General features: G+C 40.5%; 1 protein-coding gene across 1 annotated transcript; it reads right to left on the bottom strand.

Moving 5' to 3' along the window:
* Positions 1-1,090: 1,090 nt before the first annotated feature.
* LOC144691677 (transgelin-3-like) lies at positions 1,091-19,413 on the bottom strand. Its single transcript, XM_078560008.1, has 5 exons — positions 18,627-19,413; positions 14,264-14,452; positions 6,987-7,161; positions 3,309-3,411; positions 1,091-3,038 (listed from the first exon to the last, which is right to left on the bottom strand). Exons 2-5 carry the CDS (start codon positions 14,441-14,443, stop codon positions 2,897-2,899), a joined length of 600 nt encoding a protein of 199 aa, XP_078416134.1. The 5' UTR covers positions 14,444-14,452; positions 18,627-19,413; the 3' UTR covers positions 1,091-2,896.
* Positions 19,414-21,936: the final 2,523 nt, after the last annotated feature.

The following is a 21,936-nucleotide window of genomic DNA, read 5'->3' as shown; positions in this document are numbered from 1 at the left end:
AGCCTCTAGCCTCTATGCACCAAGCTGATGTCTCCTGGAACCAAAGCTAAGATAATTCATTTTAAATATCACTGTCCAGGGTATTTTGTGCTTTGCCTGGATCCATTGAAATCTGTTGTTTTACTGTTGCCTTAATTAGGGGAGCTAGGAGTTATCATAATAGTAATTTGTAGACCTGTGTGTGCTTAAAATAAACATTAATAAATTAATGGTCTTATTAGTACTGAATTCAAGGCCATCTCAAAATAAAAATACAAATTGCAAAACAGTTATGTCAGCTGTTTCAAGTTTCCCTCTGAGGTTTGAGCAGCTCAGTTTTTACCATCTGCCATAACATATTTAACTCTACTCATCCTTCTGCTCTACCCCTACCAATTACTGAACAATATCATGGTGGATAGATTTTAGATTTCAGCACAACTGCCTTGCTTTGTTCTAAGTACACATGCTTGGCAAACAAAAATTTGGTTGCATAGGAAATAACGCCTTTTGATATCACATTTTGCACAATCCATGGTAATATGTGCCCTCTTGCCCGAAGAAAGAAAGTTACCAATAAGTGCCTAGACATTACCCAAAAAGTAATATCTTTGCACATGTGCTACTTTGGTACCCAGAGTAGTATATCTGAATGCAATTTCACTTTCTCCAGACAGCCATGGTCATTTCTCCCAGCTTTCTCACTTTAGCCAAACATGAAGCTTGAGAACAAAGTTAGAGTCATAGGATCATTATGGCACAGGTGGCTATTTGGCCCACCATGTGCATACCGGCTCTCAGTAAAGCAATCCAGTGAATCCCATTCAAATGTTCCAAAAACAGTTAAATCGTTCAATCTCCTAGAATTCCAAAGAGCAGAATTAAAATATCAAACTGCAATTTAGGCAATGAATAGCTGGGAAATCATCTGCTCCGTGGGGTTAGCTTTCTTTCACCTTCAGTGGCATCAGACTGTCATTTGCCCCAGGAACATTCGTGCCCATTATGAAGTTCAACTACCTCAATGGAGTTGTGAATTTTTGGAGTCTTTGCATCACATTCCCCCACCCTCAAAGCTGGAACACTGTAGTTATGACATAAAACAAATAGCTTTATTTCATTGAAATCTTTAATAAATGTGTAACATTTTGCTGAACACCAGAGCCACAAACTGAAATTTTCTTAAACAGCACTGGAGGATTTTAGATTGTGGAAAACTAGACGTTGGAGCATTTAAGTTCATGGAAAATCCTAGAGGCATGAACTTCATTTATAACGGGTATGGGGGTGGAGTGCTTGGCACAAAAATACAAGACAACAACTACTTTGGTCATGATTTAACATTTAAGAAACCTCTAGGCACATACACGTGAACTAACAATTCAACAGTCTGATGTAGGTGTTTAAAAAAATCTCAAAACCCAAATTTATAAATGAAAACCCAAAACCTGGAAGGGTCTACATTGTCTAACCAGAACAAATCAAAAATTTACTAAAGTAGTAATACTGGCAGTTCTGCAGAAAAAAAATCTGTAGAATTTTAAATTACAGCTAAACACTTGAGTATCTAATTCATACCAATACTGGTCCAACAAGTCATTTAACTGTAGACTAGCAACGTGTTCAACTGAAGCACTGAAATGTACCAAATATCAAATTTAGCAATTCTACGACAACTTGGAATAATTACAAAAAAAACCAGCTCTACATATTCCACTGACAAGTTCAAGTGATTCTTTTCCCCGATAAATGGTTAATTGGTCACAATTTCATGAAGTGTGGCTTCCGTTCGAAGGAAACGCAATGGGTCATTCTCAAATTAAGTTTCCAGAACAAGTTTGTGAACTAGCTCCCAAGAAAATAATTAGATTTGCAAAACAGCTTAAAATTTAGACATTGCAGCCACCTTGTTTAAATCCAGGCAGACAAATAAGCCAAATATTAAAAGAAAAAATGTGTACAATGTAAAAGCATGATATAAATGTTAAGTGTGTGCATTCACCTTTAGGGTTACGTGTAGGGACAAACTGGAAAAATTAGTAAGCACCCTTGTGTACAAGAGGTAAGGCCAGAGGAATATTTGAGTGCAGTTAGAGGGGTTAAATTATGCATGGTCTACATTATGCTCAGGAGTTCCAAATGACAAGGAATGAGAAATCCAGAAAAACTGAATCTGGATCAAATCTATAAAAATACATGGGCATATCAGTAAAGTCTATAAATTGAACACCAAGGTTATATTCAGTTTGTTCAGTTCCATAACAAGCCGACAGTATGTTCTCAGTGCAGGCTCACACTGAGGAAGTGAAACATCAGGTATTTGCTGTGTGACTCCATAAGAAGTAGTGCTGCAGAAAATACCATTCTGGCATTCAGCAGCTGAGTCATCTCAAAATTTGGCCACTTTCATTTTCCCCTCATGGTCAATGAATTCTCAAGATAGTCAGTCACTGAACAACTGACTGCAAGTGTTTTTGAAAGTATAGAGGTCCACGCTGAAGACTAATATAGAATATCTAATTGTTCCGATGAAATGCAGTTTAGTAATTTAGTATAATCCCATGAACAAATTGGGGCAGTTTAGAAGTGTGGTAAATTCCTAAAAATTACATAAAGAGATAGTGAAAAGCATGCCTGAAATGTTACAAAAAGGCCCACTTTATTCCCACACCCCACCCCCATAGTCAACAGGTAAAACCTTAGAACATGCTTTTTGTCAGCTGCTAAATCGGTGGAAAGCGATGGGGATTAAATATTAGAAACTTGATGTTGCGACTCAGCCATTGAGTCATTAAAAAAAAGTTCCACAAAAGCAAGCATCCTACTTGGGTAATGATGCTTCAGAAGATGGCATTTCAGGTTCATTTTGGAGTCTATAGTCCATTTGCTTTGGTGCTTTCCACCACTGGATGGTGTTTTACATGATCTGTCGATGCATGCCATAGCCAGTCATACCAGACTGGGAGGCTCCCTTGTTACTTCCCATCTGTAGGCCTATAACACTTTGTCCCTTTCGTAGTTGCTCTTCAGAAAATTCTCGCTTTTTACCCTGAGCTTTCCTGTTAGAAAGGAGAAGTGGTTATTACAAATGGGGAATTGAGCAACAGGGAAGGAATATACAAAATGAAAGCATCTTCCAGGTGTAGAAAATTATGAAAGACACTTCTCTGCATGTTAAAACAACTGTTTTTGCTTCTATTCAGATCAGGTGCGAAAGAGTATCCATTGTGCAAAATATTTTCGTGCTAATATTGCAAGAAAAGCAAAATAAAAAAATTCTGTAAGGCGGCTAGGTTGGCTAAGATTTAAAGAGACACCAAAATACTTACCTATGGAACCAGTTGGGGTCTCCATGATAATATTCATCATCTTTAGTAACTGCTACACTACCTAAAGCCATTAGAGTTCTTTGAACTGCAGCCAAATCCTTTCCTATATAAGAGAAAGGAATATTTTTAGGTATTGAACTTCTGAAGAATTGAAAGCTTAAACAAGTGGCAGGGCATCAGCATAATTCTAGATTAAAATATCAGGTCAGAATGTATTTAAACTGATTGGCAAAGTGGCAATTGATGCAAGTCTAATTAAACTTCAAATTTACCAATTTTTACTGCACTAAGTAATGCGGTAATTCAGCATTCTATCCATTTCAAATAGTTGCTTCCAAAAATCTTATTTCATGCAAGCACAGCTGAGTTCAAGTTCAGTGTGGCCTAGGGATGTAAATTTAGTATGTTTGGTCAGTTATCCATAGAACCATAGACAAGTTACAGCACAGAAGGAGCCATTCAGCCCATCTTGTCCATGCCAGCCCGAGGACACCCAGGTGCCCTTTTTAATCCCACCTTCCTGCACCTGGCCCATAGCCCTGCAGCTTACAGCACGTAAGGTGCAAATCCAGGTACTTTTTAAAGAGAGTTTAGAGTTTCTGCCTCTACCACCAACTTGGGCAGCGAATTCCAGACACCCACTACCCTCTGCATAAAAATGTTCTTCATGTCCCCCCTACACCTTCTGCCACTTATCTTGAATCTATTTCACCTAGTTCTAGAATTCTCCACCAAGGGAAACAATTTTATCCTGTCCACTATCTATTCTCCTCAGTTTTGTACACCTCAATCAAGTCACCTCTCAGCCTTCTTTATTCTAAGAAAAATAACCCCAACCTATCCAATCTCTCCTTGTAGCTACACTTTTCTGACCCTGGCAACATTCTTGTAAACCTCCTCTGCACTCTCTCCAGAGCTATCACGTCCTTCTGTAATGTGGTGACCAGAACTGCACACAATACTCCAGTTGTGGCCTCACCAGTGTTTTATACAATTCCAACATTATATCCTTACTTTTATATTCTATACCTCTGCCAATGAAAGAGCATTCCATATGCCTTCTTTACAACCTTGTCTACTTGAACTGCTGCCTTCAGGGACCTGTGTACTTGCATGCCAAGATCTCTCACTTCATCTACCCCTCTTAGTATATTCCCATTTATTGTGTAATCCCTGTAACTGTTTGACCTCCCTAAATGTATGACCTCACACTTCTCTATGTTAAAATCCATCTGCCACTTTACCACCCACTCCACCAACTCATCTATCTCGTTTTGGAGATTATGGCTATCCTCTACACTATCCACTGCTCGGCCAATCTTTGTGTCATCTGCAAATTTCCCAATTGTGCCCCCCACATTCATGTCCAAATCATTAATATATAACACAAACAGCAAGGGTCCCAACACTGAGTCCTGTTGGACACCACTTGAGACAACTTTCCATTCGCAAGGGCATCCATCGACCATTACCCTTTGTTTCCTGTTACAAAGCCAACCTTTTATCCAGTTTGCCACATTACCCTGAATCCCATTTACTTTCCTGACCAATCTGCCATGTGGGACCTTGTCAAATGCCTTGCTAAAATCCATGTACACAACTTCCACTGCACTACCTTCATCAACCCTTCTTGTCACTTCCTCAAAGAATTCAATCAAATTTGTGAGGCAAGACCTTCCTTTAACAAATCCATGCTGACCATCCCTGACTAGTCCATGCCTTTCCACATGACAGTTAATCCTATCTCTCAGGATTGATTCTACTAATTTGCTCACCACCGATGTAAGACTAACTGGCCTATAATTGTTTGGCATTTCCTTTGATCCCTTTTTAAACAATGGAACTACGTTTGCTTTTCTCCAGTCCTCCGGTACCTCCCCTGTACCTAGTGAAGATTGGAAAATCATCCTCAAAGCATCTGCTATCTCCTCCCTGACTTCCTTCAGCAGCCTCAGAAACAATCCATCTGACCCTAGTGACTTATCAACTTTCAAGGATTTCAACCCTTCGAGTACTTCCTCTCTCGCTTTATGACTATCCTGTCCAATATCTCGCAGTGCTCCTCCTGGACTACTGTATCTACATCCTCCCTTTCCTTTGTAAACACAGAGACAAAATATTCATTCAAAACCCTTCCCACAGCCTCTGCATCTACACACAAGTTTCCATCTTCATCTCTGATAGGTCCCACTTTTTCCTTAACTAGCCTTTTAGCATTAATGTATTGGTAAAACATCTTTGGGTTATCTTTAACTTTACTTGCTAATCTTTTTTCATGCCCCCTCTTTGATTTCCTTATTTACTTCATCCTTGCACTTCTTATATTTTTCTAGGCTACCTGCAGTGCTTAGTTCTTTGTGCCTATCGTACGCTTTCTTTTTCTGTTTGATCTTCCCCTGTATTCCTCTAGACAACCAGGGGGGGTCTAGATTTGGCAGTACCACTCTTATTTTTGTTGGGGACATGTCTACTTTGTACAATTAGGATCTCGCTTTTTAGTGCTTCCCACTGGTTTTCCACTGTTTTATCCTCCAGCAGTGCTGTCCAGGCCACCTCAGCCAAGTCCCTTCTCATTTCTGCAAAATTTGCCTTCCCCCAGTTCAAGACTTTTACTCCTGCCTTATCTCTGTCCTTTTCCATGGTAATGCTAAATCTAATTGAATTGTGATCACTGTTCCCGATACGGTCGCCAACTGTCACTTCACCCACTTGCCCTTCTTCGTTCCCCAAGACTAGGTCTAGAATTGCATCTCCTCTCGTTGAGTTTGTCACTCATTGGTTGAAAAATTTTTCCTGGACACACTTCATGAATTTTTCTCCCTCAGTGCCCCTTATATTGTTTGAATCCCAGTTGATATTATCAATTTACGTTAAAAAGTGAAACAAAAACTAATTACTTACAGGCATACGCACAGAGCACAAAATGCTGCAGGAACAACTTGAAGATCTTTCGAGAGTTTCATTAAGAGTTTCATTCAAATAGTCATCTTATTCCTCAAACACTAGCACTTTTCTTCCCCACCCACCCTTCTCTTTCAGGAGAGTAGACAAAAATGGAAACTAGGGACTTGCCAATGCCATTGTGATTGCCCTACATCTAACTTCTCACTGGGACCCAAGAAGATAAGCAAAACTTAAGTTGTTTGTTGGTAGTTGAAAATGAAAACCAACTCTGACAACATACTCAAGCATTAAGGCCACAATTAGATATCTTCGATGCAACCCCACCCCAATTATAGTGCTTCTTCGTTGAGATGCAAAAGTCAGCTTCTGTCACAATGAGCTTTTGATATCAGTAACACTGAAATTATCCAAAGGATGAAATAGAAAGCTACAATGCAGGTTAAATAACCTCCCAAGTTAAAAAAAAACACCTGTATGAAGGCTGATTGTACAGCACCTGTCCTTTTTTAAAGTTACATTTAAGTTCTGGCTGGTGTCCATTGGGTATTGATTAAAAATTGCTTGGACATTCACTAGAACTACTAAAAGCCATTAACAAAAGGGGACCATCATCCCACCTATATAGTCTTTGCCCTTGAAGGGAAGGAATGAACATTCGAATATAGCTACCCAAGTCAATCCTGGTTTCCTTCCCAAAATAAAATAAATCCACTGCCATTTGAAGTCAAAAATTACTACCATTTAAAATCAGAGTGAAGTATTAGTGCCAACTACCTTCCCACAAGTCTACAGTCTGGAAGATATCCATTGTCGCAACACCATAAGCTTCAGCAGCTTTCAGAAACTGAGAGATTTGTTCCATCTGTTTAAAGGCCATTTTGGATTCCTGGATTTTTTTAATTGGTTCCTGGTCTTTCGGATAAAGGCTGTTTATAACTCTACAAAGTAACTAAGGGAGGAAAAAACACAACATTAGCAACCCAAATATGAACTGAATTTTCAACAAGCACAAAGTTAACCAAATATGCTTTCATTCTTTAGCAATGGGAAAGATTAAAATTTCCACTGATACTCAAGATTTGGGACCAAAGTTTAGCTCCTTTAAAATAAAATGGGAATTAGAGACATTCAAAAAGAGAAAATGCAACTGCATAAATGCCCAAAAGTGGGAAATGATATTTGCTGCATACAAATCTGATATTTCCCTTCAAATTCAGAAGGCAAGTGGTAGAAAATATGCACCTCCTTACAGCAGAAAGATCAACTTTAATAGCAGGCAAAGCACATGCAGCACATTAGGTGGCACTTGTGGTAAGGTGTTGGGTGTAGTTCGGCAGGTTTTAAGGTATTCATAATCTTAGGTAGTTCAAAAGTAGTACAAATTATATACATAGGTACAGTAAAAAGTTTAAACCAGGAACTTTCTCCAGGCTTCCTTCTACACACAGCTCTGTCCAACACTATACTGACCCCTAGGTGCAGGTCATGTTTCTTCTTACATCACTCTTGTGGGCAGTACTGTACTTAGTCCCACGTTAACCCTTTGTGTGTCAGACCCTACTATTCCTCCCACATCTTTAACCAACATGTTTACAAATTATCCCAGTTTACCCCATGTATTTATATCATTGCTACTACCCCATCTCCCTTTCTCAAGTCTGAGTTTGTAGGATCACGTATTCTGGAGGCCTTCTAGTCCCTCCATATCTTGTTCTCACTTCTGTTGGAGGAGTAGACGGCTCAGTCACTGCAAATAAACTGTTGAAATTGGAGGTTGTTCTGGCATCGGTGTCTTTTCATTCTCTTTTTCCCCCCTCTTCTTTGGCATCAAATCGCTCCCTCAATTCCCCAATTGTAGTGATAAATGGCAGTTGGTTTATCCTGCTCTTTACAGGGTGGATGAACTCCAAGCTCGTCGGTATAGTTCTTTTCCCCCCTCTTCTCCCTTTGTGCGGCTCACATGCTCGGATGGAAGATAGCACTTCCTGTTGAGAGGGTGTGACTTGGTGGTAAACTCACCTTTGCGTTTGGCTGTGTGCGCTGTCGTCAATGGATGGTTGCTTCTTGGTTCCAGCTTCTTTTGTGGCACTGTCATGCTGGCTGGGGATCGCAGCATCTGCTCTGTGGTCTTAGGGTTTCTCTTTCCAACTAACATTGGAACGAGAGGTTGAGGCTCTTCTCTTTGCTGGTTCCTCTCTTCACTGTCACTGTAATTGTCTGAGTGGTTGGCTGGTATGACCAAGGAGGGGCTTCTAGCACCTGTAACAAAGTTTCCAAACCTGCTCTGCAAAAGAGACAGACAACAATTCAGAGCTGAGGTCCCAGTCGAGAGAATCTTTGTTGGACCTCTTGGGAGCTTCCACTCTCATAGAACTGCCATTTTGACAAGATCCAGGGCTACACAGGCATCTCTGCTCAAGAAATAAAAAGACTGGTTACAGATGACATGCATCAGTTCAAAGATTTGTTTGCCACCATATCTGAATGGTTCCAAAATTATGCCTATGATTGGAAGTTTGGGCCCACAAAGTGGCGCATCTGTTGTTCTTAGGCAGGTGTCTCAGTCACAGTTCTTTATCCAATATCAGTCCATGTCCAACTTGAAGTAGCCATTAACCAAAATGTCCACATTCCAGAACGAAAATCCAGGACCTTTGACCTCACTCAAGAAGCACAGCTGCGTGTCCTATCTCAAGCTCGTGAATCCTCTTGGGATCTGTGTGTTTTGGCTTTGCATAGTACACTTCAGGAAGCTATTCTGTTACATTGATAGCACTGGGCTAAAATTGCCAGACGTTGATCACACCTATGAAAACGATTTGCTCCACAGTGTTGGCATGGTCAGTTAGGGTATTGCTTCCCTTGGTCTAGAGTGTCCTATTTCTGTGCTGTTTCACTAACTGGACTGTAGGGTTTACTTTGTACTATGGTTTAGCTTTCTTCCCTTAATGTGGATCTGTGCTGAAAGAAGTATTGCAAATTGCTGAACAATTTGGACAGCTTTTTCAAGGGTTAGATCTTCCTTCGCTTGAACATGTCCAGGAGTGCATCGTCCACCACTCCAACTATCCTATCCCTGATTAGTTCAGATCACCGGTCACCATAATCACAGCTTTTAGCCATTCTGTATAGCTCATTAATAAAAAAGGTGCCAGCTTGGGAATCGGGTTTCTCAGACTGCAATTTAAAATGGCAATTTTTGGCCACTGCAGTGTTTAATGTCACAGGACTGTGTGTCCAGAAATTTAAACCGTGTTAGGATGCCTACTCTTCACACACTGGGTATTTTAGGTGAGCTTCTACAGGATTCAACAGAGTTTCCTGCTGCAGTGAGGAATTTAATTTCTGCCTACAGTTTCCAAGCCTCTCTTTGGAGCTTTCCTACGATGATTTTCCTCCAGGCAGAATGTTTTTTTGAACTTTCCTTCAGTTTTCCAAGATTTTAAATTTTCTTCTGCAGTCTCTCTGAATGAGTTGATCCATTTGTTGCCACTATGTTGTAAGGTGTGTGTAGTATTCATAGTCCTATGTAGCTCAAAAGTATTAGCTACTAGAAACTATACACAGGTACAGTAAAGCTTTCTTCACACATGGTGCTGTCCAACACTGACCCCTAGGGGCAGGTCATGTATTCTCTTTCATCACTTATGGCTGGGCCTGTACCTAGCCCCAAGTTAACACTTATGTGCTAGACCCTTATACTACAGCGCTCATTTCTTCCAAATAAAAAGGTGTTGCCATGGATACCCCATTAGTCTTAGTTAGGCCCAACTTTTATTGCACAAGTGCTACACAGGTCCTCTCCCTCATCTCTTTCAATATATTAATGACTAATCACTGCACTCGTTGAGCTAACATTTTAAATCAACTTTGCTTTCAATTTCCACCCTTCCCTCACCTGCCGATGATCCATCTCCAACTCTTCCATCCCCTTCATTGACTTCTGCCCCCATTTCTGGCGATAGGCTGTCAAAGAAATATTCACTACAAATTCTAATTTCTATAGCCACCTCGACTACACTTCCTCACACACTTTGTGCAAGGACTCCATTCTATCTGTTGTGTTCTGTTGAAGGGTCATGTTGGACTCGAAACGTCAACTCTTTTCTTCTCCACTGATGCTGCCAGACCTGCTGAGTTTTTCCAGGTAATTCTGTTTTTGTTCTGATAATCAACCTTCTACATCTAGCCTTCTATAAATCAACATTTCTCATAGGCTTTCCTTTTTCAACCAAGGACAACCCCACAGTGGTTGAAAGCCCTTCAGCTGGGTCCATCCAATTTCCTAAACTTTTGCTCATTTCTTTCCCTCCCTCAGAACCACAAAAGGGTCCCCCCTTTGTCCTCACCTTCATGCCACCCACCAATCTCTATTCAAAAACAGGTCCTCCACTGTTTCTGCCACCTCCAGCAGGATGCCAACATCTTCCCCCCTTGCCTCCAGTATTCTGAATGGACTGTACCCTCTGCAACACCTTGGTCCACTCCTCTTCCCATGGCACCATTTCACGTGTTACGAAACCCGTCAGGGACTCCTGTCCTGACAGCCTTCACAATTTCTGCACGTTCCGGGAGCGGCCCGCACATGCGCAGTTCTGCATCTTTACATTCTTCCGGTATGTTTTCGGGGCCAGGACAGGCTAAGCGTGCCGGCGCATAAAAAGAGGGAAGAAAGTAGTGAAAATTTGGGTCAGCTGTCTGGGTGTGGAGCACAATAGCCAGTTCGAGTCTCAAACAGGGGCCAAGGGAGGCGGACAGGGAGAGTTCGCAAAGAGAAGTCTCAGGTAAGGGACAAAGACTGAGAAACAGTCCCCAAGTTAAAGGACTCAGGAAAAGTCCTGGTAACTGAAGAGGGCAGTTGGAACAAAGGTACATCTCTGGAGCAGTAGCATTCTGCTCAGTGCAGCAGAAGATCTGAGGTTGTGCCTGTAATTTGGTGCTTGGGTATATACTCAGGAATCCAAGGGAATAGAATCTAAGAAGAGGAGATTGAAAGCCTGTGGGGTGGGCTGTCGTTGATTCCATCTAAGTCTGGTAATTGAAGAGGGCTCAGAGGAGCTCTGAAGATCCAAGACAACAGCCAAAGATTGGTGACTCCTTACTGTGGGCTGTTGGGACAAAGGTAGCCTTTTGAAGCAGTGGTGCAGTCAAAGAGCTGAAATTGTGCTTGTTAGTTGATGTTTCATAGTACTCAAGAATCCAGGGGGACAGAATCTCAGGAGACGAGCTTGAAACCCTGCTAGCTGGGCCGTTGTTGAATCCATTCAAGTTGGAGCGACAGAGAATTTCAAGGCGAGATCTTTGATGGTGAAGATCAGAAACCCTCAAGAGAGATAGAGTTCCAGTAACAGTCAATCTCACTAACATCTGGGTGTGCTGAGAAATCCACAAACTGTGTCTTAGTCACACCTTTGCACAGTGTGTGTTCGGTCACATTTGCTTGTTAATTCACATGCACCTCATATACTCTTAACATTCAGAGTCAAGATAGATATTGTAAATCGTTTTATCTTTCTGACCTTCTAGAGTAAAGTTTATTTTGTTTGTTCAAAACCCATGGAATTTAGTGGCTTTATTCACTGAGCACATGTCTTAAATCTCAAACTTTGTCTACTTTAAAGAAAACATTATTAGTCCCTAACCAGGTCTTACCAAGGTCTTTGACAGTCTGACCAAAGATCATAACAGATGCAAGCAGGAGGTATACAACGCCTGCCCTTTACACCATCCAAGGCCCCAAGCACTCTTTCAAGGTGAAAAAGCAATTTACGTGTATTTCTTTCAAGTTAGTATATTTTATCCCCTGCTCAATATGGTCTGCTCTACATTGGCCAAACCCGTGCATTAGTCTTTCCCAAAGTTTAAATTTTATTTCTCATTCTGTTTGTGACAGTTTTATAAATTTCTACATCGATGATTACTGGTTTGTAGCTTTGGAAGAAAGAACATAATATAATCTAGACTACTATCATAAAGGTTATTGATCGTTCCTGTAACAGTGACTAGACTTTATTTGCAATTTACACAGTATTACATCACAAACCACATTACACATTATAATGCACTTCTAGTACATGTCAACTGTAGAACAATGAGAATGTACAAACATAATATTTGCTTTTTTCATGTAAAGCAAATTTAATTATAAATGCAGAATTTATGCTAATACACAATTTTCAATTTGAAAGTTAAGTCTGTGCATGCATGGGGGTGGGGTGGTAGCAAGGCTGATGGTTTGCCCAGGGTGCCTAATACTCTTGCTCTGGCCCTGTGTACCTACATCACATGGACTGCAGCAGGTTCAAGGCAGCAGCTCACCACCAACTTCAACGGCAATTAGGAACAAGCAACAAATGCCAGCCTAGCCAATGACACCCTTATTCTGGGAAAGGATTAAAAAAAAAAGTGCTGAGGGAGCACTGCACTATTGAGTTTGCCATCTTTCAGATGAGAATTCAAAAGCAAGGCCTAGTCTGTTTTAATCATTTGGATGTAAAAGATCCATGGCAACTATTTTGAACAGCAGGATAGCTATGTCCGGTGTCCTGGCAATACTTATCCCTCAATCAACACTTTGGTCATTATCACATTGCTGTTTATATGACTGTGCACACAAATTGGCTACTGTGTTTCCTACCATTACAACGGTGACTGCACAATATTGGCTGGAAAGCATTTTGAGACATCCCAATGTCATGAAAAGGTGCTACAGAGATGCAAGTAAAGCCAAACACTCACTAGTAATTCAATATTTGAACCTTTCATTATCCAACTACTAGAGGAGCCATCAGAACTACTACTGCATAATACAACTTCAAGTCACCACAAATCATATGTTAGGTTCAAAGTTTTTGTTGCCACTGTAGCTGGTTGATTACCAAAAATGAGGTAATAGTTTTAGTCAGAGTTTGGGATGGGCTCCACCTTCAGGTAGCATTCCTTCCAACTCCAGTTCTGATGAAGGGTCTACACAACCTATTCTATGGTGCTGACTGACCAGGAGTATTTCCAGCATTTTCTGTTTTACTCATTCTAATTCTTGTAATACAAAATAGCAATATGTTGACCATTACTCATTTGTGCCTTGACAAGTCTATGACTACAAGGGCATGATATCCAAACCCAATTCAGTCCTTAACTAACATCCAGAGCAATGGATACACTGCATTTTCTCCTAGCTAACCCAGGAAACCGAGGGCAAAATACATTTGTTACTTCCAGCGAAGATCAGAGCAGTACAGACTGGGATTGAAAATTTCCATTCTAAAGGTAGCCTACATAGCAAAAATTTCAAATCTTCTGAGACATCCCTTATGATTTGCGGCTACTTCATAGGCAAGCGTAGTTTACCCACAGCAACGTCCTACAAAATCAAGCCACTGAACAATTTCAAAAGAAAAGCCAGACTAGATTAAATGGCCCTCTGCTCAGAATCAGTGCCATAACTGGCCACTCAAATGAGTCATTAGCAAGCTGCAATAGTGTGCATGTTTTCTTTAAAAGTGCCAACTTTTCCAGAATTTTCTTTGGATGTACTTCTCTGCACAACCTTCCAAATATTTCCCCATCAGGTATTACAGGATATTTCACATCAAACAGAAAATATCAATAATTGGGTAGTGGAAGTAACTGAGCTCAGCATGCTCCTGTAAGTGACTAGAATGAAAACTTAATTAAATGGCAATGGTTTTTCAGTGTTAAAAAATAAGATATTCCATCATATTTATTTGTGGGAACTAAAGTAAAAACAGGGATTTATACAACTCAAGCTTTCTTGGCTCATTTCACAATTAGTTACACATTAGCTTCAGCCGATTTTGACACCTATACAGAAATGTAAATGGAGAATTCACTCATGAAACAACAGGCTCTTTATTCAAAGCACGGCAAATACTATTGGGCATAGTCCCGATACCCGATAAAGTGAACAAGATCATGATTGAGGTCATTTTGATTAAAGAACATAGTCAATATTTTCTGAAAACTGTCATTCTTGACCATTTCCTCAGAATATATAGTTAATTAGGAATGAGAAGTTACAATATACTTACTGCACCATTCATCAACCACTTCTGAAAGTGTGGCTTTCCAGGATCCGGACGATTTACATTCCCACCACATTGTGCAATGATCCAATCCACTAATCGTTCTTCCAATTCAGCATCATATTTCTGCTCAATTTTTTGCTCAACCTCTCTGCTCAGGCCATAACTTGGTCCTCTATTGGCCATTTTTGAAGCCTAAAAGAAATGCAAACATTCATTCAATATCTATAAAACTGCTCTAAACCTACCTGCATCATGCAGAATACAAATTGCAGTGCCACAGTAAGATGGAAATTTAAATTCCCCCACATTCTAGCTCTTGGTCTGAGTCAGATCACTGCAATCAAGCTTCAGGATGAATGACAAAAAGCAGAAACCCAAGGGCGAGTGTATAATTCAGATTATAGAGCTTTAATTGTAGTGTTAATGCAAAACTACATTTAGTGCCAATGTTCATACCCACGACAGCAATTATCAACCTGCATTAAAAATTTCACTCTCAAAGACATCATTGAAATTATACAACATGTACCAATTCTATTTACAATCATCTTAAAGAAGTGTAGTCAGTTTAAAACAGATTAACTTCCCCATAGAAGAAGTTCATTCAGACACAGAGCAGCCATCATAGTGGAACATCATTTCAGATTTTCCATACGGAATGGAACAACTGAACAAGTGTTATACCAGTTCTCATTTGACCTGGGTTACTTTGCAACTTGAGTAACAGTGAACAGTCCACAGCACAAATAGCTACAGTTGCAACAGAAATAGTTGCAGCCTTAACTTGCTTCTGACTCAAATCAACTGCAATAAGTTTGGGATTAATGGCATGGCACAAAAACACCACAGAACAAGCCTGGAGATGAGGTTGCTAAAAAGGGCCAGAATACAGGTAGTGAGTGGCTGATTGCAGGGGGCAACATGTTTTTCCTTTCACGGAATGTGGGCATCACTGGTTCGGCCAACATTTATTGCCTATTCCTAATTGCCCTTAAGGTGGTGGTGGTAAGCTGCCTTCTTGAACCACTGCGGTCCCAGTGGTGTAGGTACATCCACAGTGTTGTTGGGAAGGAGTTCCAGGATGTTGACCCAGCGACAATGAAGGAATGGCAATATAGTTCCAAGTCAAGATCATGCGGGGCTTGGAGGAGAAATTTCAGGTGGTGGGCCCATGCACCAGGAGGAGGTAGAGTTGGCACTTCTGGCTGAAGATAACTGCAGGTGCTTAACCCTAGTCTTTTACATTGCTGTGCTGGGATCACCCATCATTGAGGAGGGGAATATTTGTGGAGCCTCATCCCATTCAGTTGTTTTATTGTCCACCGCCATTCATGACTGGATGTGGCAGGACTGCAGAGCTTCGGTCTGACCCGCTGGCTGTGGGGTCACTCTGTTACAAGCTGCTTCTGCTGGCCGGTATACAGGTGGCCCTGTGTTGTAGCTTCACATGACTCAGAACAGCTCAGTAGTCAGTGACAGACAGGCTTCTGACGAAAAGGTCAACCACCTTGTATCTCTCTCCACAAGTGATGCCAGGCCTGCTGACTATTTCCAACATTTTATGTTTTTATTTTTAAAAAGGAGAGAGGTGCCAGATACGCAGAAACCAGAGAATGGACTGCAGACAAACCGACAGGAAGGTTCATCAGTGGCAGCAAGAAAAGCTGGCGATGAATGTTCCATAATAGGGAAGGTCTCAAAAAAATAACCAGATAAAACAGAGTTTAAAGGCTGCACTAAGTGGAGAATTTATTACACCAGAGCTTAAAGGCAAAAAGATGCATTCAAGTTTTGAATAGAAAGTGGCAGATTACAGCAAACTTAATATAGATGCAAATACACCAAGGGCTGGAGGGCCTCTTACAGACTGAACCACTAGAGACAAATCACGTCTGTAATGAGATACCAATAAATTAGTAAACCAACCCAAGTTTTTTTTTCCCTTTTTGCCCAATTTGGGATATTATCAGTTCTTTGAGTTAAATCAGGAATTACTTTTTCCAAAAGGGTATTGAAAATTTGGAACATGTTCCCTAAAAGGATGCTGGATCAATTGAAATTTCAGACTGAGTTCAATAGGTTTGTTAGGCAAGGGTACCAAGGGATTTGGAGAAAAGCTAAGTAAATGGAGTCACAAGATGGATCAGCTGTGATCTAATGGTAGAACAGGCTCAATGGGGTAAAAAGAAACATTGGCCTATTTCTGTTCCCATATTCATATTTCTGTTCCTATATTCATGAATATTTCAACCTTCAGCAGTGGCACAAAGTCAACTGTTTCCAACTGCCACAAGCCAGAAGCAGTTCTCAAAAACACAAGTTATCAATTTAGCTTTAATTTTTGATGCGGTTTTCCCAAAACAAATAGAGCCACAAGAGCAAATTAGTTACAATGGTTATATTTGAGGTATTTCATCTAGCATTGCATTGAAACATTACTAGGTTAGGAGTCTGTTCTGCCCTCATCGACACCAACTCAATTATTCAAAAGCCAAAAACAACCGAGTCAGTGATTTACCCAAGAGAATTTGAATTGTAATAATTAGTTAGGCAATACCTTGTGGACACAAGGGGTTTGACTGGTCAGGTCAATACTTTTGCAGGTCGAGTTGGACATTCAGTACAAGCTGCTAAATATTCAATATTTACTGAATTCGCTACCTAACAGCATTCGTTTGCTCATTTTGGGATCAGCGAGCAATGGGAATTCAATGAGATTTGACTGCTGCAAAACCTCCCAATATTAATAACTGTTGCATTGAAATTTTATTTCAACTTTAAATATTAAAATGACAATCTAAATTTTCATTTTAAGACAACTCTGTCAGTGCAAGTATTACTTTGTCACTCCTGGCTTTGGCCAGGTTTAAAAATACTCTTGTAATGAAACAAAAGCTGTAATTCAGCATCAAAAAGGTTCAGATGCTGCCTGGTCTAACCCAAAAGAAAGAGGCCATTCAGCCCCTTGAGCTTATTTTGTAATTTAATTGGATTCTGGCTACCTGTACTTTAATTCTATTGATCTTAATCTTAATTTTAACAGGCAAACATGTGCGCGCTCTCAAAAGACTGTGCAAGTACCTTGTCCACCAGCCATGGTTCCCAATTAAATCACGCAGCTTTGGTCTAGGATAGGTGTTCCATTTTTGCCCGACTACGCAGTTTTGAAACCGATAACAATGCTTTCAAAGTTTGTTTCAGATTCCTTTTAAGCATTTACATTTTCCACATTTAAACTTTTTATTTGGTGTTAAATATATAACAGGGAACAAGTATTAAAATCTCAGCAGAGTGACTGAGAACCTATAATAGAGAATACTGTGTTTTTAAAAAGTGTCTAATTTTCCTTTCTCTTCATTCCCGTGCCACTGGGATACTGAATACAGTCAAATTAAAATCAATTTAGATTGGCCTCGTATTGAATTTCAATTCGCTAGGCACAAAAATCCTTCCTCTCTTCCAAAGAGTGGTCAGATATTGGGAAATTCTTTGTAATGCTCAAGTTTATTTTAATTGTAATCAAATCACAATGTTGACGTAACTTTAAATACAAAATTATGGAGCACAAGATCAAATTTATCATCATCAATTGTGTTCAATGCTTTGATTTTAGGCTATTTACACATTAGATATTGTCTATTATCTCCAATGATTCAAATTATAATGCAATAAGTTAGTGCAATTAAAAGACAATTAACCAGTAACAAGCCATTTAAGCACCTACCCCACCCCCTTATTCTCAAGATCACCAAGGATTTTCCCATCTTCACATATTGCCATCTGTTCTCCTGCCATTACCAAAGTCTGCTTCCAGCCATTGACAAAAGTACCACCAACATTTACATAGATTGTGGGGGAAAGGGAAGGAAACAAAATGATTTGTACACAAAAAAAAATTATTTTCAAATATCCCTCCCATCAAAACGATTAAAAACATGTTTTCAAACCACAAGACCAATGTTACAAAAAAACTTATAATGGCATTTCAATATGAAAACCGAATAATTAATTCTGCAGCTCTCATTTTATTTACATAACTTCCATGGAATCAAGTTAAGGGAGTGAATGCTGGCATTCCAGAATTGTCAGCATAACTACAAATGAACATTTAACAGTAGGTATAGTCTAAAAATCATAAAGCAAAAAAATCAGCAAATATGGCCTAACCTTTTCAAAAACTTGCAAATAATTAAATGAACGATGCTGAAGGTAGCTGAACATGAATGTTCTGGTACATATCTCCACAAGACACATAATTAATGTTCCCCACCATAGTTACAACTGCGTAACACATACCTTGCTAAGTAACTGGCTTACCTTATGCTATTGCATTTAAATACAGCATTTTCCCCATTATGTAACTAACCTGAAATGGAGCACGTCCACAGAAATTGTAACAGGAAAACTGAGGCAAGATAAACACCTCAAATCAGGTCGGGCAGAGAATAAACTACTAGAACCAGCTCAGCGTAGGATATTTCAGAAGGTTATGCATAACCACACCCAAGGGGCTCGCTGATTGACGGCTTGCTGGTTTGAAGCTAACGACGTGATGCGCACGGTTCCAGTTGCGGTATACAGCTGACCATCAGAAGCTGAGAATGCAGCTTTTTTCCGGTTGTCTGTCTGTCTGTCGATCTGACTCCACGGCTGGACATAATTGAAGTCATGATCACAAGGCTCCACGATTTCCCTCATCAGCACGAGTAAAAATCAATAAAGGCAAAAATGAATAAGCAAATCTGAATCAGATTTTGTTGGGGACACGAGACTGTGGAAAAGTATTTAAGATAGACTCATTCAAAACACCATCAGAGACTGATTTTTTTTAAAACATTGTTTACAATTAACAGTGAACTCAATTAACACTTCAAATATAAAACCAGAAAATGCTGGAAAAACTCAGCAAACCTGGCAGCATGTGTGCAGAGAGAAACGGAGTTAACGTTTGGGGGTCTGTATGACTTCTTCAGAGCTAAAGAGAAGTAGAAATGTGACGGATTTTATTCTGTTTAAGATGGGGTGGAGCAGGTGGAAGGACACAGAAGGTCAGGGATAGGTGATGGCTAAGGAGAAATTGACAAAGATGTCATGGACACAAGACAAAGGGAATGTTAACGGTAGTGGTGAAGAGTAAAGAAGATGCTGAGAGTGGCATAAAGGTAAGAGAGCAGAAAGTGTTAACGGCAGAACAAGGGTCAAAGCTGGTGAAAGCACAGCATAGAAACAAGTGACAGATGGCCCTGTGGGGTGGGGAGGGGCTGGGGAAAAGGTTTTTAAAAAATGAACAAATCATTAAATACAAAAAAATTAAATATATTAAAACAATGAAAAAATATTTTAATTGTTTTTAAATTAAAACATATATTTTAAAAATGAAAAAATATTTTTAATTTTGTCATGTTTAATGATTTGTTCATTTTTTTTACCCTTTTCCCCAACCCCTCCCCTCCCCCTGCAGCCATCTGTCACTTGTTTTTATGTTTTGCTTTCAAGAGTGCTGACCCTTGTTTTGCCATTGACACTTTCTGCTCTCTTACCTTTATGCCACTCTCAGCACCTTCTTTACTCTTCAACACTACCATTAACATTCTCTTTGTCGTGTCCATGACATCTTTGTCAATCTCTCTTTAGCTGTCACCTATCCCTGATCTTCTGTCTCCTTCCACCTGCTCCTCCCCCTCTTAAACAGTACAAAATTAATCATATTTCTGCTTCTCTTTAGCTCTGAAGAAGTCATACAGACTTGAAACGTTAACTCTGTTTCTCTCTGCAGCAGAACAAGTGTTATAGTTCAGTGTGATTTGCTGCATGCAGCACAACCTTGCCATCATGAAGGAACAGTCTTTGCCACCAGCCATATGATAAGCAGCTCAAGAGGAAGAGGTGGAACAGAGGAGACAACGTGAGACAGCCCCTTTCTGATTGAAAAGCTCATTTGAGTGCATCCAAGCAATCACAACCTCAATTCCCCATCCAGTAACAATCCCACACCTCACCTTTCACAAACCATCACAGCATCTGCTTGGACACAATGGAAAAATAAAACCCTCACAAAATAAACATTCTAAGTCAAATTTATTTTAAAAAATCATTCCATATTGCATTAAAAAGGTTAATTAATCATGCTTCTGTGTTAGTCTTCTGTGCCTTTGCCTGTCCCAGAGTTTATATGCAGTGTTACCTCAGCAGTGGCTGCAGCATAGCTGGTGGAAGGCTGATGACTTTCAATAAGTGAGACTTCAGATGACGTTGGAGGATGATGAAGGTCTGGCCTCAGGGCTGAACCACCTCAGCATAGGCAACAAGAGTCTGGATTGGCTAGCTCACAGGCACAAAAAGGGCACTGGCAGACCGACAGGGTTGAGAGGATGAATGCTGTCATCCTGAGAGAGGGCAGCAGGTCCGTGCTCCATGGAGCCACTTCCACTCCTTCAGAATGGCATCTCAGCAATCCTAGTAACATGTTGGAGGACAGATTGCTGGACTGCTGTGACACCCTGCAAGCCACATGCCACGCTGCTGTCTACTGCCATGATAGCAGAGGTCTGAGCTTGCAAGACTTCAGTATTAGCTTCCACTGCAAAATTCTATGACTTCTGGTGGAAGCTGCTTGTGCTGCATTGGAAGGCTTCCAAATGCACCAAGAATTTTGTTGTGCAAAATTTTTCCTTCTCCTGCTCCATTGAATTGGTCATCTGACTCCTTTGCAGCAGAACCTTTGTGCAGCCTCACCCTTTGGCGGGCTGGCACCTGTGTTATTCTTGCCCCCTTCCCTGGCTGCAGGTCACTCAAGCCAGCTGTCTCATTACATGCAGATCTATTCTATCCTCTAAACTATGCACATTGTCAGTATCTGAGCTGATGGCTCTGAGTGTGAATTGAAAAATAGTGTTTCTTTATTATTATTGTCTTCTTGCTGTTCCTCTACTGACTGGCCAGATTGCACATCTAGAGCACTTGAAAATATAAAGGTACAAGGATAAGAGTTTGGTTTGGGGAGGGTTTGGGGTAAGTAAGCCGTACGCGCTTACTTCAAGATACCATCATCTCTGATGGTTTCAACCCTTCCAGAGGCCCCAGCCTCAATGATGACCATCTCAATAATGGCTAGTACTTTCTCCTCCATGGAATTCAGAAAATGCAGGAATACCTGTATCCCTCCAGTTAGCTCCTGCTGCATCCAGTTATGTGCCACCAAGAGAGATGGAAGTGTGTTAGTGAGTGTCATGTTGTCTGACTGATGTGGCTGTCATGGTTGAATAGCTGACAGTGTGCACAAGTTGTGAGATGTGGGTGTGAGGTTTGCAGCAATAATGAGGATGTGAGGTGGAGATGAATTATATGAATGTTAGGTACAACTCCTGATTGATAAAGATTGTTGGTGGGTGATTGATGGGTGTAAGGTGATGTAAGGAATGTCTGAGGCCAGTGGTGCAGTTGGTAGGATATGGCATTTGAAAATGCATTCATTCACCTAGACCACTCCTGTGAGAACATTGAACTTTTAGCAGCACTGGATCCAGATCCTCAGGGATAGGCCCCTGGCATTGATCTCCATGGCTATCTGCATGGAACAAGTATCTGGAGGGCCTCCTGGCTTCCTGCAAATACAGGACACCTCTCATCCATTTCCACTTCCTCTACTAAGGCCTCCAGTGCGCCATCCAAAAACC

The sequence above is a fragment of the Cetorhinus maximus genome, chromosome 16, assembly GCF_964194155.1.
Source record: "Cetorhinus maximus chromosome 16, sCetMax3.hap1.1, whole genome shotgun sequence".
NCBI classification, from domain to species: Eukaryota; Metazoa; Chordata; class Chondrichthyes; order Lamniformes; family Cetorhinidae; genus Cetorhinus; species Cetorhinus maximus.
This window is presented reverse-complemented; position numbering and strand designations above follow the sequence as displayed.

Bases quoted from the DNA above. Each gene is read 5' to 3' on its own strand.
- LOC144691677 (XM_078560008.1), bottom strand. From the start codon at position 14,443: ATGGCCAATAGAGGACCAAGTTATGGCCTGAGCAGAGAGGTTGAGCAA. The intron at 7,162-14,263 runs GTAAGTATATTG...TTCCTCCCTTAG, and splicing joins AGTGGTTGATGAATGGTGCA to TTACTTTGTAGAGTTATAAA. The intron at 3,412-6,986 runs GTAGTTGGCACT...TCTCTTATATAG, and splicing joins GACTGTAGACTTGTGGGAAG to GAAAGGATTTGGCTGCAGTT.